Here is a 24960-nt window from a genome sequence, read left to right as displayed (position 1 = left end):
TGTAGCTAAACAACCCTGCCAGCAATGGAGATTTTAAAATCCCGCAGTTGCACATGGGATCTCGATAAACTGACGATGAAACCTCCGTCAAACTCGACTTTAAGCGAGTCCCAAATCAGGTTGGGTAGCTGGACATTAGCAATTCTAACGTATTTCCTCATTTTTTTACTTAAAAAACAATCTTTATCGCTCTTTTCCTCCACGTGGACGAAAATATGCGAAAAACATCAATTTCGAATTTTCGTGGGGATCAATTACTAGATTCCGCCATAGCACGAACACTAGCCTTAGCGGAAGGGAACAATGCGCCAATATGGCAACACCGCGACTGGTAAGTGTGATTGCACGCTTGCAGCCATTCGTTTATTTTCCGAACAAGCTCGACTCGGGAGGTCATTAAAAATAACTCCATACTCCATATTTATAGTATGAGGATTCGCATTTTGCGCCACATTAGCGGTCCCAGGCAATTTTTTTTAACTTGTCATAATAAATTTGTCAGCAATGTTCACTCATTAACGATAAAGTTTAGGTAATAAGGTGTTCTGCATACGTATGGGTATAACAGAAGCCGTCTTTTATCAGCGTGTATAAGGGTTCATCTCTGGAGCTCACCTCTAGGGATTTCTGTACCCATAAAAGATACGAGAGCGATTAATTGCTAATTTTGATCAGACATAACTAGACAGCAGTCTCCTCTTAGATAATAAAAAAACTCTAACGCTATTTATGTTACCGTATTTCGCTGTAAGAGGGCGTACACATAGACGTCAATCATCGTTACAGTAACTTCTAAAACCTATTAAAAATGCAGCTTATGTTAAGGACCGAGCCCCTTACGGTACTACCATAAGCAGTTATTACAGATTTGACCTTATTTAAAAAGTATGCGAGATTGCGCTTGTGTATATCATGTTCTTCGGTAGTCTTGCGGATCTGGTAGGTTGGCCCTGCACTACTCTAGGGACGGGTGAAAGGTACGTTGGATTGTGCTAATATTAATAATTTTTATTTGAAATATACATGAAAACAGAACTGAAAAATTTAGACTACGTCCAACAATGGAATAAATATCGCAATAAATAAATCAAAATTTAAGAGTATTGCCGCCACTTCTGTTTCAAATCGGCGCTTATCCCACTTGTTGCAACGGGAATTCCTAGTGGGTTTTCTAACAGAAGCGTCCCAGACAAACCATTTTCGGAGAAATTTTCAAATTTACAGAAAGGGAGAGTTACAGCACTGGGCAACTCTAGAGACTTATTCTTTGGTGTTACGAAAACAACATTTCCAGACGCTTTCGTCAAGCTGCAATCAGAGGCCAAGTTCTTGCCATCGGGTAAAACTAGAGTAAAATCATTAATACCGAACAATTTAGAAACTTCGTGTGTGAACTCATTCAGGCCTATTAATTTTTTACCTACTTCCAATAGTATTACAGCCTTGGAAGCTTGTTTACAGTACCTTGATTGTAGCCCTACAAGCTGGACATTCACCCATTTAACGTTTGGTAGTTCAACATTTGATGCTTTACTTAGAGCAATGTAGAGACTGCAGTCTTTGAGCTTTTGATTTTCTTCTATGATCAAGCGATCACCGTTATTTCTCACATATGTTTCAATCTTAGCCTTAATAGTTCCTTCTATGAACTTCTTGAATTCATCGGCAACTCTCTTAATTTCACCATCTGCCTTGAGGTATACGAATATTTCATCTGTCGGAACTAAGTGGGCTTTTTTCCTAAGCTTCTGAATGCGGTTAATAATTTCCCGTGCCGTTCCTTCATCTTGCATTGAAGAATCTGGAGTAATGTCTATTAAGATTAAGACGTCGTTGTCACTATTCACCTCATACTGCTCCGTGTTAAGGGATTCCGATTTAAATATTAACCTCAGTTCTGCGATATCAATTCGTTGGCCGCATATGTCTCGATAACCTTTCTTCACAGTATCATTGATCTCGCTGTCTGTGAGCGCTTTAATGCCTTGAGTTACAGCTTTAAATTCTTGCTTCAGACGAAGACCCAAAACTTTATGATCCGGCTCTGCTCTCAGTGTAACCCCAAATTTGCTTTTATCAGTTGTCGTACTAATTTTACGCACGTTTAATTCGGTCAAGATATACTCTTTTAGAGACAATACATCTTCGATATATTGATTATCTTGATGGACAACTATGATTTCTGGCAAGGGATATTTAATCGGAATCGTCTTGCGGTCCCGTACAACTCGCCCCAGTTCGATTACGCTTTGCATTCGGGCCACGGCTCTTTCAATGTTCAAGTCGATTAAAGTCGCATCCGGAGTGGGGAACATCAGATAATGAATGCTATCTTGAGATTCTTTGCTTAACACTTTCGTGTATTGATACATTGTCTCAGATATAAATGGCGCAAATGGGGCCATCATTCTTATAATGTTCTCCAATACATTGTATAACGTAGTCAACGCAATATAGCAATCATTTTCTCCACCTTCGCCCTTCAGTCTTTTTCTGTTCATTCTGACATACCAGTTGGTTAAGTAGTCAATGAACTTGGTTAATCTCGGTACTACGGTATATAGATGGTAAAGCTTCATTTCTTTTTGCACATAGTCCAGTAATGACTGAGTAAAGGACAATATCCATTTATCCATAATGTTGGTACTCTTTAAGTTTCTGGCATCATACATAAAAGGCTTCTGGTTCTCTTCAACATAGATTTCAATGTTTTGCAGCAAAAATCTGAAAGCGTTGTACCAAGGAAGAAAAACGTCTTTGACGACATCCCTAACGCCGTCCTCTTTAAATCGCAAGTTTTCAGCCCTCACTACAGGGCTGCTAATTAAATACAATCGTAAAGCGTCAGCCCCATATTTGGAAACAACTTCCAATGGGTCTGGATAATTTTTCTTGCGTTTTGACATTTTTTGGCCGTCTCCTGCAAGCACCAACCCGTTGGCGACAAGATTTTTGTACGGCGCCTTCCCGAATAACGCAACTGAGAGAACGGTTAGTGTGTAAAACCATCCGCGAGTCTGATCGATACCTTCTGCAATGAAATCGGCTGGAAAATTATCTTCGAAATCCTTTACATTTTCAAATGGATAATGTTGTTGAGCATAAGGCATAGAACCTGCAAAAAAAAATTATCGAATACAAATAATGAATTACGACATAAAAGAAACTCGTAAAACTCCTCAACATACCCGATTCAAACCAACAATCAAATACCTCAGGAACACGTTTTAATGCTGGATTGCCAGGCCTTAAACTGGGTATCTCCAAGTCGTCAACACTTTCCCTGTGTAAATCAGTAATTTTCTGTCCAGTCAACTCCTCTAACTCAGCAATACTTCCAACACAACGAATTTCGTCTCCAGAGGGAGATATCCAAATTGGGATTGGTGTGCCCCAGTATCTGTTTCTACTTATAGCCCAATCTCGGGCTTCTTTTAACCAATTTCCAAAACGCTTTTCTTTTATAAAATCGGGAACCCAATACGTTTCAGAAGTTGCCTCTAGAAGTTGTTGTTGCATGTGTTCCACTCTGACAAACCAAGATGGAATAGCTCTGTATATTAACGGGGTGTCGGATCTCCAGCAGAAGGGATAACTATGCTTTACCTGAAAAAAGTTTTTTAGTGCGGATTCGAATATATCTTTCAGGGTTAGTGTTAACCTGGGACTGATGTATAAGACGTTTGTTAGCTTTCAAGTACGAAATTATGTCTTTGTCGGCATCTTTAACATATTGACCTTTAAAATCCGTTACTGGGTCAACGAATCTTCCTACGCTGTCTATGGGACAAACTGCGTCCATATCTTTTGTAATAATACCCGCTGCCAGACAAACCCTGTTATCGTCTTCTCCAAAATATGGAGCATTATGAACAATTCCTGAACCTGAGTCTGCCGTTACATACTCATCTACTAAAACCCTAAAGGCGCCTGCAAATATAGCCTTAAAAGCTGCCATGTATTAACTCTAAAGATAATCCACCTTTATCAGCAAATCTTGCATAATAAGGAAAAACAGGTTCATATTTCAACCCTTCCAGTGATTTCCCTGGGAACTTCTTCAATACTTCATAATCGCCAGGGTGAAATATTGTCTCAATACGCCCCTCCATCATGATATAAACATTTCCTGTTGACAGGTGTTTCAATCTCACATACTCTAAAGTGGGATGGACGCAAGCTGCCATATTGCTAGGCAATGTCCAGGGAGTAGTTGTCCAGATCAGGAGCGACGCTTTATCACTGTCATTTAATATTGGCAAACTAACGGTCACAGCCGGATCGACAACGTCTTTATAGTTTTGACCAGATTCAAAGTTTGACAGTGGCGTATTACATGCTGTGGAATATGGCATTACCTTGTTTCCTTTGTAGACTAGGCCTTTTTGGAACAACTGCTTGAAAACCCACCACTCAGACTCCATAAACCAGGGATATAGAGTTTTGTAGTCATTTTTAAAATCTAGAAACAACATTTTTTTTAAATAAAAATATGTAGTTGATCAGTTCCAAGTTGGTTTGGGTTAAGGCAATGACACAGTCATCAGATATCAATACTTACCACTAGAAAAACTTACCTATCCATCTGCCAAGTCTACTAATAGTGTACTCCCACTCAGAACTATACCGGGAAACAATCTTTCGGCACTCTTCATTGTACTTTTTAATGCCCATTTTCATTACATCTTCAGGTCCTTTAAGTCCTAATGTTGAATCTATTTCAAATTCAACTGGCAGCCCATGTGTATCCCAACCAAATCTTCTCTCAACATAAAACCCTTGTTGATGAGCATATCTTGTTACCACATCTTTTATGGTGCCTGCCAAAATGTGGCCATAATGAGGAAGCCCAGTGGCAAAGGGAGGGCCATCATAAAATGTATATCTAAATGATTGTAAACAATCTAAGGAATTGTTGGGATGAAAATATATACTTTTTTTTTTAAATAAAATAGGGAAAAACAAGATTATGCCATAGTAAAAGCTTTATTATGTTCCTAGTAACATCCTGTATATCTAGCTAAGTTGCATCATTTTTTTCTACATTGCAAATGCAATGGTACTTGTTCTTGCACATGAGGTCCCAACGTGAATACAATGACAGACACTTTCTCTAATTTAATACTTTACATATGGAAGGAATTCCTTGATAATTTTTGCACCCATCATAACATATGTTGAAGATGATTCAAATGTGAGAATGCTTTATATTGAAAAAAGTTATTGCTAAAACTAACACCCACCTTGGCTTTCCTTTGGACTGTTTTAAGGAAGTCTCGAAGGCTTTAATACTGCTCCAATATTGCAAAATTTTTTCTTCCTCTGCGGGAAAATTCACCGTTTCCGGCACCCTAGGGATTTTTTGAACGGTTTTGGTTGTCATGTTGAATTAAAGACGGGCTCATTCAATAGGGTAAGGATTCGTGATGGATTTATATTAAGTAGGTAAATTGCACCACTCAGCGAAAAGTTTCATAAAACTACTCGCGGTAGGGCAACTACGAAGTGACTAACACCTCACAGTAAAAAAATGGTAAAATCCTAACCTGAAATAAAAGCAACCTGATAGCCAACCTATAACCTAAAATACATTAACCCTTGACATGAGACTGTTTGGCGGTTATTAATTTTACTTGAATAGAATACTCAGGACAAAACTGAGTTAAACCATAAGCATTTTGACGAATGTAACAGCTTACTGTCCTGTCTGCATTATAAAATCATTTGTCCATTAAAACAGGCATAAACAACGAAATTGGAAATTTCTGTACATGAGTCGATGGCAATTTAAATGCGCACCGCGTTTCCGCGCACGTAACATAATTAGTCACGTGATTTTTCATAAGAAATACCGTGACGACCCACGTGTCCTAAAAAGTGAAAAAAATGGATACTTCCCCCTATTTTGACATTTTTCAAAAAGGCTGGAAATTTTCTTTATGCTGTTTGTCAGTTCAACGAAGTCGTGTAGGTCCTATGTTGAATGTGGATATCTCATTTGAAGTTGTGGAACCTTAGAAAAGCGCCTTTTTCCGATCGTCATTTTTGGCATCAAAAAAACGCAAAAATTGGGACAATAGTGATGCTGTATGTCGGAAACTAAAGGAGGTACCGCCAAGCGGTTTCAAACGTTTTAGAGAGCTCGTCGAGATTATTAATTCGAGCTATCTTTTACGGCAATTGCCGCAGTCTTGTCCGAGTTATCGTCGCTCAAAATTTAAAAAATGCCAAAAAATGAATACTTTCCCTCTTTGACATTTTTCGAAATTTTCCCTCGACCGTGGACACCACCATTGAGGAATGTCTTGGAAAGACACTTTTCACATCTCTATTTTCACTACTAAAAGATCATAAAACAAGAAAATAAGGACTGAAGTCACCGCATGTCTCAGAAACGAACAGAGAGTTCATAAATTCAGTAATAATTTAATATATATATATATATATATAAAATATTCGTAACACTATCAACATAATTGTCTCATATTCGTTGCTTCAAACGAATTTTTTCCTTATTGCATAACGGAACAAAAGCTGAAGCAATTTTGCTGCGGTTACGAGTTCTTTGACTTGAAAAACTCGTCCAGTACTAAGAAATATGCTATACATCTTTACCATTGACCTTACAGAGGTACCCGATGCGGCGATACGAACATAACGAATGCATTAACGAAGCTGAAAAACTGGAATGGGCATAATTAGTTCTTAATTACGAATATTTTCAAAGAAATCTTTTTAATGTAAGCAAGCGAATAACGTAAATGATAATATTATTTATTTCTCCGTTGACGCTCGTCGGTTAAAGTTCGATAGTTTCTCACCTTCTCCTATGCTTTTCTATTAAAACATAAACATATGCGTTGGTGCTTGATAAACAATTAATTATTTTTTGCATTGGGAGTGAAATGCAGCAAATATGCCCGCACAAGATCGAAGTTAATAACATGGAGCGGTTCTGTTCTTGATCAGTGCCTTCGTGCCAGCGAAAATGAAGAATAACTGGAAATTTTTAGTGATATTATTCAGTGCGACCTTGAGAATTCGATGCCAGGAAGGTATATAGAATGTATGCAGGTAGTGAATCAAGTGTGACGCACGCGGCGACATTCGTAAAAAACGGAACAGATTTATTATTATTATTAAATTCATTGGCGGTTTACACTGGTTTTTCATTTAGGAAAAGTGAAATAAAAAAATCGGTTTAAATATCGATTTTTATGACCTCGCTACGGGAGGATTCCCAAAACATGAACCTAATAGGCGACCTCTGGCCTCATTCTCCAATATTGATCTTTACTTAATAACATTTAAATCGAATTAGGAAAAAACCAATATATTAAACTAGCATGAAAATTATTTTCTATTCCAGGGAATTTAGTGGGGAGCTCTTGCAAAATAGACACCACAGGGGAATCGGGCATATGTAAAATATATACAGAGTGTCCCGGTACTGAAGAATTAGCCAAAAAGAATATCGGATTGCCATTTTGTGGGTTCTATCAGCTAACAATACCGGTGATTTGTTGCACAAGTAAGTTTAAAGTAAATATCTTTAAAAATACGTAATAATTCGGCATTCGCCTGTAGATCAGGAAAAGTTATTTTAATGAGAACAAGCAAATCCTGAGATATTATTTTTTGCCTAATACATAAAGAAAATCACTATTAAAATATTTTAACGTCTCTCGTACATGCGTGATTGAGTCATTCCGAAACATATGCCTAACCCAGTATTGCAGTCTACATATCCACACTTTTTACTTTTAGCTGGAATAAGCCCAAATATTCAACCGCCAACACCAAATGATCTAGGCATTAGCATAGGTGGCGGCATAACTTTCCCAGATAGTATACAAACGTTCCAGGGAAGCAGACCAAATCCCGATACTGATGGAGCTGGAAAAAGCGAACAAAGTAGGTCGTAATGTTCAAAAATGGGAAAAAAAAATCTTGACATTTTAGTGGCCAAAAATGCCTTTAAATTCCTATTAGCCATCATTATTTGCTAAATACACATAGTTTATATATCGTTTCTTGACAGTATGGCGATGGCCGAAATGCATGTGGCGTATGCGAAAATAGCTATGTTTATATACGCGCTATGTGCCAGCAACATAAAAACCGTATTATTTTTATAGAATGCATCGAGTATACCAAGACTGTAACGGATGTCGTTCATGCACTTCCTTTGGTGACGAATGTGGAACCACTGAGCATTAATGTGACAAAATGTGAATATAATAGTGTGGCGTTAATTGTTGGGGGAGCTCCGGCAGCCAGAGGGGAATTCCCTTTCATGGTAAGATTGTTTTTCCAAGAAATAATTTAATTAAAATTCTTTGGTGGCGGTCGTTTCGACGATTCGAATATTTTTTCAAGGTGTATTGTTATGTCTCATTGAATGTATGAAAATGAAATGTCTAGGCTGCAATTGGATTTTCGGGTGAAGACAATATTCCAGAATGGAGATGTGGGGGAACTCTAATAAGCGACAAGTGGGTTCTCACAGCAGCTCATTGCACGTATTCAGTGGAGTAAGTATAAATATTTTTGTTAAAAATTAAATTAATTTTCCACTTGATACGCTGAGACACTTGTGCGATGTTTTACTTCGACCGAGAGTAAAGAACTAATCTATCACTTTTTGATTTAGTCGTAATAAACCAAAGTGGGTTCGTCTAGGCGCACTGAACTTGAGCAAGAAGGGCGAACGTGGTAGAACCGATTATACTATCGACAAAATTGTCGTGCACCCAAATTACCGTTATCCTCAAAAATACAACGACATTGCTCTGGTCTCTACATTAGACAACGTAGAATTTTCACACCTTGTGAGACCGGCGTGTCTATACACAAAAAGTTCATTTCCGCAAAAAGTTGCTATTGCTACTGGATGGGGTCAAACAGGTAATATCACGATATTATCACGAAAATGCTTTCATGAGTCACATTGAATACGTTACAGAATATGGAGGTCCTAATAGCGACAAATTACTCAAAGTGCTGCTTAACATATATGACAATAGCTTTTGTAAAAAGGCATATGAAAAAGACATCCAGTCGAGTAATCAAATCTCACAAGGTATTGTGAAGACTATGCTTTGCGCTGGAGAGCTGATGGGAGGCAGGGATACTTGTTTGGTAATGTCAAGGGAATGTTATCAGTTTCAGAATTAATGACAATGTTAATCTTAGGGCGATTCGGGGGGACCATTATTTTTAACGGAAAATGAAAACATGTGCAAGTTTCATGTCATTGGAGTTACTTCATTCGGAAAACTGTGTGCTGAGAAAAATGTTCCGGCCATCTATACCAGGGTTTCGGAATATATTAAGTGGATTGAAAATACTGTTTGGTAGCCTATTTGCATGAAGATTAGTTTATAAATTATATTTTAAATAAACATTTCTAGATTATAAAAATGTATCATTCGCTTGAATCATTACTCCTTTTCCCCACCCCAGTATATATTCCTCAATTAAACAGGTTTACATTATTACGCGAAGTTATACACGTTTTAAAAACAATTTATTAAATTATGCAACACACAAAAAGATAAAACACACTCTGGCGCCCTGGGTACGCCTACAAAAATACACTTGTCCATAAAAAACACTTCAAAGAATTTCTTTTTGAATTTCATTATAAATCTTACATTACGTTAATGCAACATGCCGGCTAACTTGTACCTGGAGTTATGCAGAATAGTACCGCAAAAAATAAAATGATATTCAGTGTATTTACAGACGATTCCTAACTATTGAGATTTAAACGAGTACCGATATTAGCAGCCAGCGGTTGAAGCTGAAACGAATACTCCAAGAATGTGCTATAGTATAGATTATTATTTCTGTGTCACTGAAAAGGTGCGGATTAAGCAAAACATACAATACCTATGAATAACATTTGTTATGAGTTAGAGGCAAAAAATACGCTTATTGTAGTTTTTTGATTGGTTTAGTTGCTAGCACTTGACTAGATACTCCCTGTAAGGCTCATATTTACACGAACATATCGCGGAGTTATATTCAGTAGTAGCCTGACGAAGTAAGATGCAACTGTCAGAGTTTTAATTAAACACAATAAGAGTACTATTTTACATAAGAAGGTATATAAAAATAATAAACCTCCATTCGCCTCTGTTATGTACACATACATCCAATACTTCTAATAAAATAAAGTTACTTTAACTTTCCAATAACATAATTATATATGAACAACCAAATATACTTTATAAATCAAAAAGATTTCAATCTAAACGTAGGTAAAATCAATAAAATATGTGCTGCTTTGCTTCATTCATCCCATATCTTTAACAACAATAAGGCAAATTTTTCTGGTGGATTTGATTGACATTTTTGTCTTTTTCTCTAAACGGGCACCTTAATAATCTTATGTCGGTGACAACGGCAATACATTTTTACTTTGATTAATGAGTCACGTTAAAGGGCCAATTTTTTCATGAATTAATGAACAAAAATTGTTATAAAATAAATAGATTTTATGTCTATTCTAAACCTGCCTACCGGTTAAAGAACTGTTGTTTCCTGGAAATCAATACAAAAGTACATTATTCCGGCTGATAATAACAATTTAGTAAGTTATTGCGCATTGAATTTTCGCAAACTAAAAGACAAAAAAACAGACTATCAGTCACGTACCTGAAGTACTCGATCCAGATAGGTTTTCTGGGTCTAATGATTCTTCGTTTTCATCACTTGAGCTCTCTTCTTCACCTTCTACCCCATTCTCTTCTTCCTGGCCATCAGCAACTAAGAAATATTGGATAGGATTTACCCATAAATCATCCTACAACAGAAGAAATAAAACTGAAATAAACAGGTTTGTAGCATATAAAACATCAATTTATAGAACCGAAAACGAATTCACCCTGAGATTCTAGATCATTTTCTGCAGATATTCAGGGTATGTGAGCTTGGCCTATATACCTTAAAATCTTCGGCAATATTATCAGTATAGGGATCCACATTATCTGTAAACCAAGTGAAGAAACTTGTCCTTGTGGCTTCCAAACGCCTTTTTCTATTATTTTTCGCATTCGCTTCTTGGAATGTTTGGCCTAGTTGAACTCCTTCTTTCCAATTAATTGGGGTGCTTTTGGAAGATGGTGAATCTGAGAAGAATTATTTCCATTCAGGGGTTATTGGGGCAGTAATACTAAGAGCAAGTTTATCCTTTACACTCAGTTCACAGTCAAGAATTGTTTGAAAAATCTAGTCAACAAATTGTTAGAAAAAAGTTGTTGTTGCATCCTTACTTTAGAGGTCACTTTCAAAAAAAGTTGTATCTGCTCTACATGCCACCAAAGGGGAACAACCTTTTTTCTAAAACTCTCTGTAGAGTTAAACATTATATTTACTTACCATTATCAAAGACATATTCTTTGGTAAGAACTGGGTTGTGGAAATAAGGATTTTCATCAAAATAAAACTTAATTTGGAATCCTGAAAGGATATTTTCAAACTCCTCTATTTCTAACTTTGTCAGGTGGTGTAAGCAATCCTCTTCTTCCTGACCACTGAAGAGGTTACTAATATCAGGATGGTTCATAATCTGAGTTAATGTTAAAGTGTATTTTGTAACGTAAAATACATTTTGCAAAATTTGCTGATGATAGGCAAACCGAATTTTAAAAAATGACTAGTGGTCGAACTGATGATTATATAAATAAAAAGGATACAGCTGTAGCCCAGAAATTTGGTATGTTACTAATCAGCTGACTTCTCTTCTCTATGTGCGGCTTTCTCAAACGATTATATTTAATTTCGATTTGCAGGACCTCCTCCGACGCTTTCTCATTAATGCTATCTAGCTGGTTTTGAATGAGATCAATTTCCTCCAAAGTTTTTTGAGTTGCATGATCGTAATCAGTCGCTCGCTCAGACTCCGATATTCGTTTGAACTTCTTACTAGCGGGTTCCCCTGACATATTAATTATTCCGACTTAAAAAATAATTAAATAATACGTGGAGTTGAAAGAAAATAGAAGAAAGTTCTTGCATACAAATAAACAAAACAAATGTGATTCACAACCATTCCCATGTGACAATTAGGAATTTAGTATCTGGAGCTGTCAGGCTTGGCCAATCAGGATGGACTTTTTCTATTAGGTAAAGCCCACGTGGTCCTTTCATAAATCCACGTTCAGTATAAATCAAAATGTAAGGTTATTAAAGCCATTAAAGCTATAAAATTAGATTAACAACTATTTATTTACATAAATTGATTCATTAAATATTAATTTTTTCCATATACATTACGATTCTGATTACAGAGCTATTCTAGGTTTGGAAGATATTTTTCAATTTTTGGCTTTAATGAATCGGAATGCTCGCTACATCTGTTCGGATCTATTCGGAATACTCAGGGAATTGAAAACTGATCACACTCCGCCCTTCTGGCAGTATTTTGCACTTTTCTCTGAGTGACAGTTTCAATAAAATATCGATATCATATGATTTATGACGAAAAATTTGTTTATTGTGAATTCCTTGATGTTGGAATAGTGAAAATTTATTATAGTGATTTGTGATATAATTGTTTGTTATATACATTATAAAAAATTGATTTAATTAAATACCTTTATTGTTTAAATATCACAGATTTCTGTTCTAATTAACGCTGATACACATGCTAATATTGGTTAATCCAATCCATTAGTCGAGGCAAGACACAAGAATAGTTTATATGATTATCCAACTGTCGCTTAAAGCAGCCCCTAATTATCTTTAAATCAACAGTAAAATATAAGTGAGTAAGGTATCAGTGAGATATAAAAGCAAAAGTTTGATATATATATCATAACAATATCTTGTTGCACTTCCAATTTAATGTATTAAATTTGGCATCCACTTCTATATTATATTTTTATTCATTTGTTGCAGAGGCAGCAATGAGTAATCAACAACATAATCAGACAAGTGCAAATAATGTTAGGGTTTTCTTGAGAGTGAGACCTTTTAATGAGAGAGAAATCAAGGAAGGAAGTAAGAGCACTTTAGTGTGCGATTACAAGGAGCATGTGGTCATGCTGCAGAAACCAAAAGACAAGCGTTCAGGAAAGGACACTGATAAGAAATATTTCCAGTTAGATTATATATTTTCACCCCTTGCTACTCAGGTTAGTGGTTTGACAAGTATCTGGCCCCCCATTTAGAGCCTAATTTAATGAATTTTGAAGGTCGATGTGTATCGGCTTGCCGCAGCGCCTCTTGTCGAACAAGTTTTTGATGGATACAATGGAACAATTTTTGCCTATGGCCAAACGGGAACTGGGAAAACATATACCATGACTGGAAATTATGAAATTCCAGATGTGAGGGGAATAATTCCTAATACTTTCACACATATTTTTACGCAAATAGCCAACGCTAGTGAAGACCGCTCTTTCATTGTCAAAGTCACATACCTCGAGATCTATAATGAAGAAGTGCGCGATTTATTAGGAGCAGATCCGCATAAGAAGTTGCAAATCAAAGAGAGGACAGATATTGGCATATATGTGAAGGATTTAACGGGGTTTACTGTTGATTCGGTGGAGTCTATATCTCAGCTCATGGAACGGGGGAATAAAAACAGGATTACAAGGTCCACTATGATGAATAATGTTAGTTCAAGATCGCACGCGGTGTTTACGATCGTTGTGGAGACGAGACATCGGGACAAAAATCAGACCACAGTGGGAAAGCTCAATTTAGTTGATTTGGCAGTATGTTTCTCAATGAATACTTGTAATACTCTTTTTTTGATATGAAAATATTTTCTAGGGATCTGAAAGGGTTAATAAAACTGGTGTATCTGGAATAAGTTTAAGGGAATCTGGAAGCATTAATCAGTCTCTTCTCACTCTAGGAAATGTAATTCAAGCTCTTATTGAAAACAAAAGCTTTATTCCGTACAGAAACTCAAAATTAACACGTCTTCTTCAAGATTCCCTCGGAGGAAACTCGAAAACCACTATGGTAAACATTCTCATAATTAAAATTCAAAAAAGACTAAATGACTTTGCTAGATATCTATGGTCGGACCATCGGAATCGGACTATGAAGAAACGTACAGTACTTTACGTTACTCTCATAAAGCCAAGTACATACGCAATTTCGCCAAAGTTAACGTCGAAGAAGGCGGCTTAATTGAGAGATTCGAAAGTGAAATTGCTGAGCTACAACAGAAATTATCGTTATTAACAATGGCATCAGAACAGCCAAGAGTGGTAATCCAAATCATACGATAGAGTCGAACATATATTAAAAGAAACTGATTTTCAGCAAAAGAAAAAAGTTAAGTCAGAGGCTGATGTTGAGAAGATGAAAAAAGCTGAAGCGGAGATGCAGCGAATTGAGTAAGTTCTTAATCATTCGGTAAAACAGACTCATCACAATTTTTTTTACTCCAGCTATGAGAAACGAGAATTAGAAGAAAGGATGGCTATAATATCAAAGAAGATTATCTGCGGTGGCGAGAATCTCCTGGAAAAGGCTCAGCAACAAGAATTCCTTCTCTTAACATCCGACCAAGAGATCGAGAACCTCGACAGAAGCCATCAAGCTTTGGAAGAGCAGTATAACAGGATGACAGAAGAGAAAATTGATATTGAAGGAAAATATTCTTCCTTGCAAGAAGAAGATTCAGACTTAACGCGCAAAATGACTATGCTTCAGCAAAGGATTAAGGAATCAAAAGAAGAACATGCAGACAAAGAACATGAATACCAAAGAGAAATGGAGGCACTGAATGATAATAATCGGCTGCTAGTGAGGGAAATGCAGTTGTCTAATTTGATGATTGATTACTATATTCCTCAAGAGTATAAGGTATTTTATATTTGCATTATTTAAATACAATTAGAAATTCTAAGGCAGTTCGGCCATAACTGAGAGAGGAAGAGGAATCCGAGTCTTATTTCTACGTTTTATTTCAGAGGCTTATACAAAACTACTGCACATTTAACAATGACACGCAGGAATACCAGTTACAAGGAGTGGCGTACACTGGAAACAACATGCGGAAACGCCAAACGTTGACTGAAGAAAATCCACCCATTATTTTCGATATGAAACAAGTTTACCATAAATATCCAGAGAAGAAAAAAATCGCCGGTAAACAGTCATTATTGAAGACGTACTCAGCTGTGTCCAAGCCCTCCCGATAGTTCAATAACTGATCATTTGTTACACCAAGGTTTATTCAAGAGCGTTTTTTTATTTGTTTTTGTTGGCAGTTACAGATAAGAGAGTTTCTATGTTTATTAATTTATCTTTGGAGTTGGATGCTAAGCTCCGGGCTAGTGGCCAGTCCATCAAGAAATTAGGAATTTTCCTCTTTTCTATAATTAAATTTGTGCATAAGTTCAGCCTAATTTGTCCGACTTAGTTTGTATGAGCAAAATCTTACTTCCGTAAATTTTGATTAGTTTAAATGTATTAAAAATAAGTTGGCCGAACAAAGTATTTTTAGATAAGCAATTAAGTGAGAATGGGAAAATTTGGTTGATGAGATCGTACATCTGGTTCACGTTAACGTCAACATATTTTTCAAAACAGTGGTGAACCTCGAATGGTGAATATTTGGGTTGTTTATCTTAAGTTTTCGAACGTAAAGGCGACTTATTTATTTGTATCGTGTTTTATCGGCGGCATGTAGCCAAGCAGGAAACGATTCTAGTCAAGGTGAAAGTCACACCTGCAGTCATGCACAAAAAATGAAAATATTCGAATAGTTTCTTTCTTTAGTATATTTTTATATGTTGTTACCCATTAAGTTAAGTAAAAAATACGGTCATTTGCTTAAAAGAAGAACGAAACCTCTCTTGATTTAAAGTGCAATTGTACTTTTAAGGAACAAATTCGTATATTGGAATGTAATCAGTGGAATAATCTGATACGTCCAACTACAAACACTTTGATAAGCCGTTCCAACATTCAAGCAAACTAGCGTTTGTATGATTTGATGTCTGAACGGAAGGTCCACTTTTTTTTTATAAAAGGTGATCATTAAAAGACTTCAAGTAGGTGCTGGAATATTAGAGGTGTGTCTCGGATAAATTCGTCTATTGCCTCTTTCCCAGTCGTCTGTTTGATGATACATAACAAATAGCTTGATCAACGACCTCGGTCTATGATTCACCGCCTATGACGAGTTTTTTAAAATCATCACCTGTTATAAATTGTTTTGATTGGATATTTAGTAGTAATTAACGTCAAAAACCAAATAATATCTAGTCATTTATGGTATAACCATAGAGTCCCTGGAACTGTATCTCAAAATATATAAAATGGCAACTTAACTAATAAAGGTTAATAATTTTGAATTTATATAATCAGTTTTGTGAATTCAGGTGTAACCTGAAAATTCTTGCAGTTAATGAACAAGAGAGAATTAGAATGAGGTGGAATGCGAGTAGGACAAGGGCTGCACGTATTAGGACTAACGCTGACACACTCGGAGGACTTGCAGCTTTGTTTGGAAGACAAATTTCATAGAAACGCAGAAACTGAATTACGACTCGACGTAATTTTGTCGTTTTTACTTAACTCTCTTCTTGAATCATAATAAAAATTTTTCTTCAATCTCCAATAAAAAGGCATTTGACGCAACCCAGCAATATTTTTGTGGTTGCCTCGATAAGAGCGCGTTACTGCCTTAGTTGTAACAAAGGAGACTGACGATAACCTTCTAACCCCGTCTTTTGTAGTCGATTTGATAAAAAGTGAATTAAAAATTGAATCATAATGCTCGGCCTACGCAAACTGTTTTTGGTTTTTGCGCTCTTTTCGAGTGTTACTTCTTCAGATGGTGATGAGCAAAACCAATTGACCACCATTACGACGCGAAACGTTACAGCCTCTTCAGGGAGAAGTAATTTCGAAGGTATGCACGTCCACCAGAAACTAACGTGGTCTGGTTTCAGTTATTTTAAAGGAAGTTAATGAGCCTCACAATTTGTTTATCGGTCGATGTAAAGAGAAACTACCGATACTACATCAGGAACAAGTCTTTTTAAACAGTGATGGAGAGAGTCAGATATCTGCGAACATAAGAGTGGGTACCTATTGTAGTTGTCTCAGCTCGCAAAAAATCAAAGCAGGGTGACTAAGTTTTTTTTTTAGATGAACGTTGAAGGTAGATTTAAAATAGTCTGTGTGAAGATTTTCGATGAGGACCCCGAAGTTTCGGCTTATCCGTCCTATGGAGCCGGAGGGATCGGGTATAACTTCATAGAATTTAACGTCCTCACGAACTTTGGAAAAGGGTTCAAGTTCTTCGTGCAGATTTTCGGAGAGGAAAATCCCGTAAAAGAAACGGAAGAACTTCGAGTAATTCACAGTTTATTATAAACACAGTTAATCCACAACAAAGGTTAATTTTAAAATACTTTAAGTTATTATACAATATCACATCCATTTTATCACATACACAAGAATATAGATAACAAATCAGTATGGGAATAGGCGAAACAAGTGCATGAGTAAAAATTTTCAAAACCCTTCGGATCCGAATGAAAAATACCATAAAGACTAAAAATAACTTTTCTATTCTAAGATTAACCCCCGCGATATTGCCTTACAATACTGATATAAAAATATATTTAATATTATCACTAATTTGTAAATATCTACATTTATGCTTTACAAGCTTATATTTGCACTGGGATTGTAGTTTACACTTAAACGTAAATCAACTCTTTGTATCATTTCCTCTATAATAACAAACTTATAATATTTTCTTTGTGGAAATAACGTATAATAGCTTGTACTTAACTCCTATGAAACTGAAACAACGTAACACCACAAAATATCACTAAAAATTAAGTTTATTGGCTTCGTGACAATATCAGAACTAGAACTAAGAGACCCCTTTTAAGTTAAATCCGTTAAGTTAGTGGATAGAATCCTACGCGACGAGCAAAGAAAATATACATCCAACTGAATAAACTGCTTGAAGTCGTTTTATCCTAATATGATAGATATTTATATACAAACGTATCTACATCCTTCAATAATGCACATTCAAATCTTGACTCATCGGATCATTTTGCTGGAGAATGTCCAGCCTCTGCTAGACTTAATTTTTGTACTACATATTGTCAATTGCGGGCAACTAGTCCAATCGTTCGAGCAGGTAACTAATGTGGAAAGTCCTAGAGATTAAACTTAGCTGGTTCACGAAGGAATAATGGTGGACGTAACATTATCACCTTCCAGTATCAGCAAAAAAATAGGCTTCTTCTGGGACTTGCCGATCTACATCAGACGCAGCATTAGAAATGTTTCTGTTTCAAATAAGTAAAAACCGTTTGGAAAAGTGTAGCATTACTTAACATATATCACAGAATTAATGAATTTAAGAGAATTATCAAACGGTTCGAGATTAACAAGGCTCATTTTTATGAACTACCTTTCAGAAATATCACCACTCTGTTTTGTAGCTTGTCTCTGGTATTTTACACTAATGCTTTTGGATCCCACTAAAAGCCAATTATTTATCGGCGTACAATTTTTTCCTTAAATTAACTGTAAAGGGTTATTCCTATTCTTACACCTTCTTAATAACAAATATACTCGTACATTCTTATCACGTTCGAGTAAATTCACATCTAAAATAAGGTACTGTTTATTCTAAATTCGTTAACGACATACCAACCTTAAATCATTTAAGTTATAGAACCTAATCTTATCTAGCGAGAACTACGTAAGTAATAAAAATTCTAGAAAAGCCCCTAACATACTCTTATTAAGTACTTTATCATATAAGTTTAGGTACATCATGTTTCAGTAGCATAAGTTTACCAGGTTGGGTTTCCCAAGTAGTTCATAAAAATACCTTTTAGGCAGCCCCATGGATTAGCGTATGAAGTTAATTAATGATATTTAGCATCAGTAATATTCAAACATTCGAGCCTGAAACTTCCTGATGTTTCACTAGCACAATTCCCTAGCTTTGTTAGATGTGAGATCATCATGACTGACCCGTCTATCTCAAAGGACAATAACGTAAAAGACTGGCCCAAAATTCGCTAACTCTAAACAATATTATTGTTAAAAAGCACGAGAAGTTCCCTTGGGCATTGGAATCATTTCTCTACCTAAACTATTTAAAGTGCCTGTGACGTATTTACAAAGTTCACAGTTATTTAGAAATTACACATGTCGCAATGGAATGTCTGCAACTGTGCAGAAATTGGTCGGCAACAAAAGGGCTACCTCATTATTGAAAAAAAAACTATAAACCTTATTATTGACACTCGTCGCTCTCTAAATGGAGAGTTGTCAAGGATTCCGTACTGTCGTTTGATGAAACGCTGCTTCGAATATTGGAAAATCGTCCAAAAGGGATTTCCTCCTCTTCAGGACTCGGTAGGACCTTCGTCACCTTAAATCTAGACTTTGAAGTGATCGGCGAATGGGTCTCCCTAACGGTTTCTGGAACCTTCATTATTTGGAACCGGCTTCGTGGCGATGGACTAGGCGCTGGAGAAATTAAGGGTGAACCGATCTAAAAATGGATCGTTTCATGATAATTTACATTGTTGCACGTTTTTAAGACACCTGGAAACGGCTTAATATCGCGAAAAGTTTCTATCCCATACAAATTTAAAAAAAGTTGGCAACCGCCATCCAATGATACCCAAGTACAGTTAAGGATAAGACTACAACTTCTGAACTAGCACCATTTTGACAATTCAAGTTTTTCAAGTTGATCCCCATGAAAGTTTAAATCTAAAACGCTCAACATTCGCTAAACCTTGACAGATTTTTGAATGACCTAACTGCGCGGTAATAGTGGAGGCAAATGGTTCCGTTCAGTGAAGTAACTGGTAGCTCGACTTACTTGAAATGTAGTATTAGGATCTGGAGCACCGTACTTCGGTTCGCAACTCAAAGACATTTTCCTAGATATCTTCTGGGAGACATTTAACACTTCTTCGTCCTCATCGCTGCTTTCATCTGCGTAATTTCGGTTAACGGTACAGATAGCATTTAACTTTTTCACAATTTCGGCATACGCTTCAGGATCCTGCAAAAAGCGAAAGGAAACCAAATTTAAAGCGTTGACCGAAATGTGGGCTAAAATCACTTAAAACTTTCCAGAACACTACTTACATTGCATGACCGGTTGTTATCATCAATTTCAATTTTGCTAATTTTTGAATTCGTTAAGGCGGTACACAGCGCTTCGATACCCAATATTTGAATGGCCTTATTTCCTTTCAAGTTAATTTTCTGAAGAAAAGATCAATAACGACTTCACTTGGTGGATAATTTTTGCCACACATTCGTTCAAAATTCGTGTGTCTCGACACAGTGATCACGACCGAAACGACAATGAAGTCCTTGACATGATCACCTAACTTACCTGTAGTGATGTATTTGCCGGTAAGGCATGCGCAAGAGTTAGAATACCCTTACAAGTTAAAAGCGTGCACTGAAGACCTAAACCCTCCAAGGAGTGCGTATGCGCAAGGGCTTCGCTAATATGAGACAAAACGTCATCTGTCAGGTTATTGTATCCAATATTTAGTGTATGCAGATTCTTGCACTCAATCTAATAATAGGTTTCTTACATCACTGGACATAAAAAACGAAAGTTCCACTTACAATGATGTTCTTTATCACCGGCCCGCTCTTTTCGGTAATTTGGTTGTTGAATATAACCAATACTGACAGCCCAACACCAGGGATTTTTTGATTGCACAAGCCTTTGGAAAGCACCTCTAATCCCCGATCTCCTAAGTTGTTATTACTAATATCTAATACTTTAAGGTGCGTATTATTAACAAGGAACCTCTGTAAAGCATCTGCTTCTTTAGTATATAAACCCGTAGACGGTAAATACAACTCCCTTATTGTTTGGTTGGTCATAAGAGCTTCAACTAAAAAAAAAGCAAATAATGCGTTAGTTTTTACGGGAAGATGGGATCTGAAGCAAAGTCTTAAAAACGCAGACACTTCAACACCCTGTATCTCAAGAATGAAACGTTTGTGAGTTCGCATTGAAACGAAAATGTGGCCAATGAGTTCCGATGCGTAACGACTTCTAAACTGCAACTTACCTAGATAAAAAGTCGGTAATTTCTCTAACATGCAGCTATCAAACTTAAGTATCGCAATATTTGGATTATTTTTAATGGCATGGATCAAGCTCCGCATGTATGGTTCATTTATCTTCATCCCCTTAAAAGACAGACACTCGAGTGCTAAAATATTCCCACAAGCACTGCAGAACGACTTCCAGGTGTCGTCATCTTCAAAGTTCATGGCGATCTCAAAATGGCAAACTGAATTGTAATAGTGCAAACTATTCAAGAATTCCGTCATAATTTGTGGAGTAAATTCACACTCCTGAAGGATTAGAGTGTGAAAATTGGCCACCTTTAAGATATCTTCTAATGTCTCGGCGACCTCACAGGACATTTTTATTGAAGCTAATTTCAATGTTGCCGAATGGTTGATGTTATTTTTGATTTCCAGTATTTGAGATTTGATTGTATCCAATTCGATGGTTTTGTGTTTCTTGCACGAGTCTTGATAAATTTTCAGGATTTCTCCGGCGGGAATAAAATTCTCTAAAAGAACCAGGACGAACGTTGCTTGAAGTACTTTTATTACACGAAATATTTACCGATAACCCAAGCATACTCTTCGGGTTCTCTGTAACTCACGAGATCCAATTCGTCGCTTGGAAAGGCTATATGTCGAGTGGTACTATTTCTTTCAACAGGTGCTTCGAAGCAGGAAGGTTTTCGTAATATGGAAGGACGAGGCGTCGCTGATATCTTAACCGCGCTCTCTGAACTGTCGTCGTCATCTAACAGTAACAACGAGGATCGTGTTATGGATGTTACAAAATGCTTATGAACGCAGCAAGTGCCATACTATGTGTGAACATAAACTAATTCTATATACATAAAAAAATTAAATACGACATAAAAAAGCGCCAAATCGGACAGATGGGCAGTTCAAAGCGCATAAATCCGACAAACACAAAATCTAACTCTTCTACCTAAAAATTGCATTAGCTCGTGATCGCTTTTGTTGTATATAGTGGTCAAAATGACAATATTCAGAGGCGTTCTTGGCGTCCAAGACGGTTTTCCCCGAAAGAATATATCACACGGGACCCTTAGTTAAAGTTCACTGGCACCAAAAAGTCAAGAAAATCAACCCCGTTTTTCTAATTTCATACTCACCCGAACCTTTAGAGTCTCCTTCATCTTCTATAGTACCTACAGAAACACGAAGATTCGGTTCTACTCGGTCATCGAGACACGTTTTATCAACGTCAATATGAATAATATCTTCAATACCATCGTCTTCTTCTGACGTAGTACTATCTTCAGGAGTAATGCTGTTCGGCGAAGAAGGAACTGTTAGATGGAAAATACCAACCTGTGTCGGTTCTAATGGTGTACACAACTCCTCTTCATCTATTGAAAATGACTTATCTATTAAGCAATTAGCTAGTTTTGATGATTTTGCTTTGGATTTTGAAGTACCTGGAAAGATGGTAAATTTCATGTCGGCAAAGCTGCTTGAGGCGAGGAATGGAGGAGCGTGTTACATGCTGCAGGTTGTCCGTTTTCAATGATCGCGTGAAGGGTGTACGTAAGTAAATACCTGCTGAAACATTTAGGGTGAATCAAAGCTGTAATTGCAGTTCAATGCTTGCAGGTAAGTGATCCAAAAGGACTCCAGCCAAAGTTGGCCGCAGAAAACAGAGAATATGTTAAAACAGTGGCAGATCTGATGCAACGCATATCTTGAGATTTAGCAGATCTACAATGATGTCTACGCTGGGATTAAAGATAATTATCAGTATTTGCCGTCTCCTCATCAGAAGCAGGTATCAAATCACCGTATTTGTTGTTGATAGATTCCTCGGAATTCAAATAGTTTTTGTTGTCCTTGGTTATTTGCTTTACGATTTGGGTTAGGCAAAGAAATTTTAGTAGTCCCTTCGAATCCTGTAAGGTTAGCGATATCGGCACAGATTTGTAAATTTTTTGCCGAAATTAGGTTTTCGTCAACTATAATATGTGTTAACGAGGCGGTTTTTTTCAGTAAAAACTTATTTGTTATTTTTTTCAGTTTTTTATTCCAGCAGTTTATAATCATCTGCGTCATTTATGATATTATTCGTCACCGTTATACACTTATATTTTGACAGTCCCTATATACACATATATCTCAAAACATTGTCTGAAAGACTAGGATGAATGTAGACCTTTTTTCTAATTTAATTTTTGAGTCGCCTTGTATCTTTTACCGTTTCCGCAATTTCCATGCACTCAACTTTATTAGAGACACCCAGTATTATTTTAGTTAGAGTTAGTTAAAACGCCTCCTGGATTTCATACAGGGTTTTCTGATATACTCAGCTCCCTTTTTTTATAGCAAGGTACATAACAGAAAAAATGTGATTCTCCTAGATAATAAAACAACGAAACTAAAAAAAAAACTATGTTCACGTGCCTCAGATAGGTTTCCAGGAAAATGTGTAAGAAGGCAGAGGTTTTGGCTCTGCATGTTCATCAGATTACATTAAAAATGATTGTGCCAAAATTGTATTAAAAGGCCTATAACACGCTCCATTCATTCTGGTATTAAACAAAATAGTGGCAAGCGGTTGGCAAAATCATTGCAGGGCTTTAAACTGCAGATCAAAAAATTGCTTTATACCAATATATATCCATTAACAGGCTGGTGTTATGATCATTGTGTATAGCCTCTTCCAGATGTTCATAAGGATTATATAGATGCAATTCAAGAGCCTTGTATTCTGTACACAATGCCCTCTACTCTAAGCAATGGAATAACGATGATGGAAAAATAACTCTACAGTTACCAATGCTGATATGAAAGATTACATAAGCTTAAAGCAAGATTGGTGGACTTTGCTGTTCCATTTTGTTATGTGCTAGTGATGCACTTTTTTGCATTGCAACTATATTATGTATTTTGTTTTGTTCTATCCTCTCAGCAGCAACAACAAGCGAAGAAGAGAAACAACAGTGTATATGAATCCAGTTTAAAAGTGGAATGACAAGGCTGAATGATGTGGTTTACAAATTGGCAACCCTCCCATTGGTACAGAACTTTTGCATGACTCCACTGTACAAGCACCTAGTGAAAAAGTGTTATTTCCAAAAGAATTGTTAGTGCCTTGTAAGCAGATCTGGGATGGAAAGCTTAAAAACGTGTCAATTGCTTACTAATATTAATTTCACAGAGAGTAGAATCTTCGGAATGTTTGGTGTCTAAAGGGCTTTCTGTGATACTTTCAGTACCACTGTCTATGAGAAACGGGGTATCATTTTCTTCCACACATGTATCCACATCCATCACTTATTTTTACTCCCTGTAAGATTTCTTTCTATTATGGCCTGAAATAAAAACAATAATTTTGGTGGTAAAGAGCAGTTATCTAACAGGCACATTTACATTTTTTTCGGATCATCCTTTTTGGATCTTTATGATTTAAAGCGGAACAGTTTTGTGCAATTCTGAAATCAAAATAAACTATGGACAATCATTCAAAATAAACGACGAGCTTAATGCCAGAATATGCAGAGGTACTTAAAAGGAATGTCAAAAATAGCTAATTTGGGCTGGTGAATGGATCTTAAAATTACAGTTCGAATTAATTATCTGAAAAATACACAATGACATGGACACCAAAATAATTCCCTAAAAACCATGTTTCCTGGTAATTGCAGGTTAACAGGTTATAACAATTAAGACCGAAAATTGTATAAATAAAAGCTGTCACTTCTTATTAACTACACCGGATCATTTAATAGGGTATTTTCGGAAATGCCTCTCTTTTTAATGGCGCGAAATAGAAAAAGACAAGAGGGAACGTGGAGAAACAAACGAGTAACAACGTTGAAAAGGAATTAACATGTATTAATAGCTCTTTGGTTCGTCGAGCAAATGATC

At 36.5% G+C, this 24960-nt stretch overlaps 6 protein-coding genes across 11 annotated transcripts; 3 read left to right on the top strand and 3 right to left on the bottom strand.

Moving 5' to 3' along the window:
• Nucleotides 1-987: 987 nt before the first annotated feature.
• Nucleotides 988-6324, bottom strand: IleRS (Isoleucyl-tRNA synthetase). Its single transcript, XM_066302402.1, has 6 exons — nucleotides 5244-6324; nucleotides 4578-4885; nucleotides 3983-4462; nucleotides 3662-3930; nucleotides 3189-3606; nucleotides 988-3115 (listed from the first exon to the last, which is right to left on the bottom strand). Exons 1-6 carry the CDS (start codon nucleotides 5381-5383, stop codon nucleotides 1095-1097), a joined length of 3636 nt encoding a protein of 1211 aa, XP_066158499.1. The 5' UTR covers nucleotides 5384-6324; the 3' UTR covers nucleotides 988-1094.
• Nucleotides 6325-6757: 433 nt separating this feature from the next.
• On the top strand, nucleotides 6758-9427 carry LOC136350566 (venom protease-like). Of its 2 annotated transcripts, none has more exons than XM_066302414.1 (8): nucleotides 6758-7055; nucleotides 7370-7531; nucleotides 7768-7914; nucleotides 8139-8299; nucleotides 8425-8534; nucleotides 8654-8907; nucleotides 8966-9141; nucleotides 9196-9427. In XM_066302414.1, exons 1-8 carry the CDS (start codon nucleotides 6989-6991, stop codon nucleotides 9358-9360), a joined length of 1242 nt encoding a protein of 413 aa, XP_066158511.1. In that variant the 5' UTR covers nucleotides 6758-6988; the 3' UTR covers nucleotides 9361-9427. The 2 variants fall into 2 exon arrangements, with proteins under 2 accessions (XP_066158511.1, XP_066158512.1); XM_066302415.1 differs by having other exon boundaries at nucleotides 6758-7074.
• An 80-nt stretch (nucleotides 9428-9507) lies between these two features.
• On the bottom strand, nucleotides 9508-12081 carry Set (NAP domain-containing protein SET). Its single transcript, XM_066302416.1, has 5 exons — nucleotides 11703-12081; nucleotides 11386-11575; nucleotides 10951-11135; nucleotides 10663-10810; nucleotides 9508-10548 (listed from the first exon to the last, which is right to left on the bottom strand). Exons 1-5 carry the CDS (start codon nucleotides 11949-11951, stop codon nucleotides 10514-10516), a joined length of 807 nt encoding a protein of 268 aa, XP_066158513.1. The 5' UTR covers nucleotides 11952-12081; the 3' UTR covers nucleotides 9508-10513.
• A 395-nt stretch (nucleotides 12082-12476) lies between these two features.
• Nucleotides 12477-16340, top strand: Klp64D (kinesin-like protein 64D). The gene is made up of 8 exons (XM_066302411.1): nucleotides 12477-12772; nucleotides 12907-13142; nucleotides 13203-13730; nucleotides 13789-13983; nucleotides 14034-14234; nucleotides 14290-14363; nucleotides 14418-14835; nucleotides 14943-16340. The coding sequence occupies exons 2-8, from the start codon at nucleotides 12915-12917 to the stop codon at nucleotides 15171-15173; spliced, it is 1875 nt and encodes a 624-aa protein (XP_066158508.1). The 5' UTR covers nucleotides 12477-12772; nucleotides 12907-12914; the 3' UTR covers nucleotides 15174-16340.
• Nucleotides 16341-16468: 128 nt separating this feature from the next.
• Nucleotides 16469-17955, top strand: LOC136350568 (uncharacterized). The gene is made up of 3 exons (XM_066302417.1): nucleotides 16469-16879; nucleotides 16932-17062; nucleotides 17131-17955. The coding sequence occupies exons 1-3, from the start codon at nucleotides 16753-16755 to the stop codon at nucleotides 17356-17358; spliced, it is 486 nt and encodes a 161-aa protein (XP_066158514.1). The 5' UTR covers nucleotides 16469-16752; the 3' UTR covers nucleotides 17359-17955.
• On the bottom strand, nucleotides 17333-24940 carry LOC136350562 (protein phosphatase 1 regulatory subunit 37 homolog). Of its 5 annotated transcripts, none has more exons than XM_066302405.1 (10): nucleotides 24463-24940; nucleotides 24234-24404; nucleotides 22212-22517; nucleotides 21644-21829; nucleotides 21075-21587; nucleotides 20620-20894; nucleotides 20378-20566; nucleotides 20125-20244; nucleotides 19853-20038; nucleotides 17333-19516 (listed from the first exon to the last, which is right to left on the bottom strand). In XM_066302405.1, exons 2-10 carry the CDS (start codon nucleotides 24361-24363, stop codon nucleotides 19256-19258), a joined length of 2166 nt encoding a protein of 721 aa, XP_066158502.1. In that variant the 5' UTR covers nucleotides 24364-24404; nucleotides 24463-24940; the 3' UTR covers nucleotides 17333-19255. The 5 variants fall into 5 exon arrangements, with proteins under 5 accessions (XP_066158502.1, XP_066158506.1, XP_066158504.1 ...); XM_066302409.1 differs by lacking the exon at nucleotides 24463-24940 and adding an exon at nucleotides 22518-22641 and having other exon boundaries at nucleotides 22212-22466; nucleotides 24234-24364; XM_066302407.1 differs by lacking the exon at nucleotides 24463-24940 and having other exon boundaries at nucleotides 22212-22638; nucleotides 24234-24371.
• Nucleotides 24941-24960: the final 20 nt, after the last annotated feature.

Source organism: Euwallacea fornicatus, chromosome 3, assembly GCF_040115645.1.
Source record: "Euwallacea fornicatus isolate EFF26 chromosome 3, ASM4011564v1, whole genome shotgun sequence".
Lineage (NCBI taxonomy): Eukaryota > Metazoa > Arthropoda > Insecta > Coleoptera > Curculionidae > Euwallacea > Euwallacea fornicatus.
This window is presented reverse-complemented; position numbering and strand designations above follow the sequence as displayed.

Excerpts from the sequence above, each read along its gene's own strand:
- IleRS (XM_066302402.1), bottom strand. The coding sequence starts at position 5,383 with ATGACAACCAAAACCGTTCAAAAAATCCCTAGGGTGCCGGAAACGGTG. Across the intron at positions 4,463-4,577 it reads TAGACTTGGCAGATGGATAG|ATTTTAAAAATGACTACAAA; the intron begins GTAAGTTTTTCT and ends TGTTGTTTCTAG. Across the intron at positions 3,931-3,982 it reads TGCAAGATTTGCTGATAAAG|GCGCCTTTAGGGTTTTAGTA; the intron begins GTGGATTATCTT and ends CTATATTTGCAG.
- LOC136350566 (XM_066302414.1), top strand. The coding sequence starts at position 6,989 with ATGAAGAATAACTGGAAATTTTTAGTGATATTATTCAGTGCGACCTTG. Across the intron at positions 7,056-7,369 it reads GAGAATTCGATGCCAGGAAG|GGAATTTAGTGGGGAGCTCT; the intron begins GTATATAGAATG and ends TTTCTATTCCAG. Across the intron at positions 8,908-8,965 it reads TACTGGATGGGGTCAAACAG|AATATGGAGGTCCTAATAGC; the intron begins GTAATATCACGA and ends AATACGTTACAG.
- Set (XM_066302416.1), bottom strand. The coding sequence starts at position 11,951 with ATGTCAGGGGAACCCGCTAGTAAGAAGTTCAAACGAATATCGGAGTCT. Across the intron at positions 11,576-11,702 it reads CAAATTTCTGGGCTACAGCT|ATTATGAACCATCCTGATAT; the intron begins GTATCCTTTTTA and ends ACATTAACTCAG. Across the intron at positions 11,136-11,385 it reads AGAATATGTCTTTGATAATG|ATTCACCATCTTCCAAAAGC; the intron begins GTAAGTAAATAT and ends AATTCTTCTCAG.
- Klp64D (XM_066302411.1), top strand. The coding sequence starts at position 12,915 with ATGAGTAATCAACAACATAATCAGACAAGTGCAAATAATGTTAGGGTT. Across the intron at positions 14,235-14,289 it reads CATCAGAACAGCCAAGAGTG|CAAAAGAAAAAAGTTAAGTC; the intron begins GTAATCCAAATC and ends ACTGATTTTCAG. Across the intron at positions 14,364-14,417 it reads GCGGAGATGCAGCGAATTGA|CTATGAGAAACGAGAATTAG; the intron begins GTAAGTTCTTAA and ends TTTTTACTCCAG.
- LOC136350568 (XM_066302417.1), top strand. The coding sequence starts at position 16,753 with ATGCTCGGCCTACGCAAACTGTTTTTGGTTTTTGCGCTCTTTTCGAGT. Across the intron at positions 16,880-16,931 it reads TACAGCCTCTTCAGGGAGAA|TTATTTTAAAGGAAGTTAAT; the intron begins GTAATTTCGAAG and ends GTCTGGTTTCAG. Across the intron at positions 17,063-17,130 it reads AGATATCTGCGAACATAAGA|ATGAACGTTGAAGGTAGATT; the intron begins GTGGGTACCTAT and ends TTTTTTTTTTAG.
- LOC136350562 (XM_066302405.1), bottom strand. The coding sequence starts at position 24,363 with ATGGATGTGGATACATGTGTGGAAGAAAATGATACCCCGTTTCTCATA. Across the intron at positions 21,830-22,211 it reads AGGAGACTCTAAAGGTTCGG|ATGACGACGACAGTTCAGAG; the intron begins GTGAGTATGAAA and ends TGTTACTGTTAG. Across the intron at positions 19,517-19,852 it reads ATCCTAATACTACATTTCAA|ATCGGTTCACCCTTAATTTC; the intron begins GTAAGTCGAGCT and ends ATCCATTTTTAG.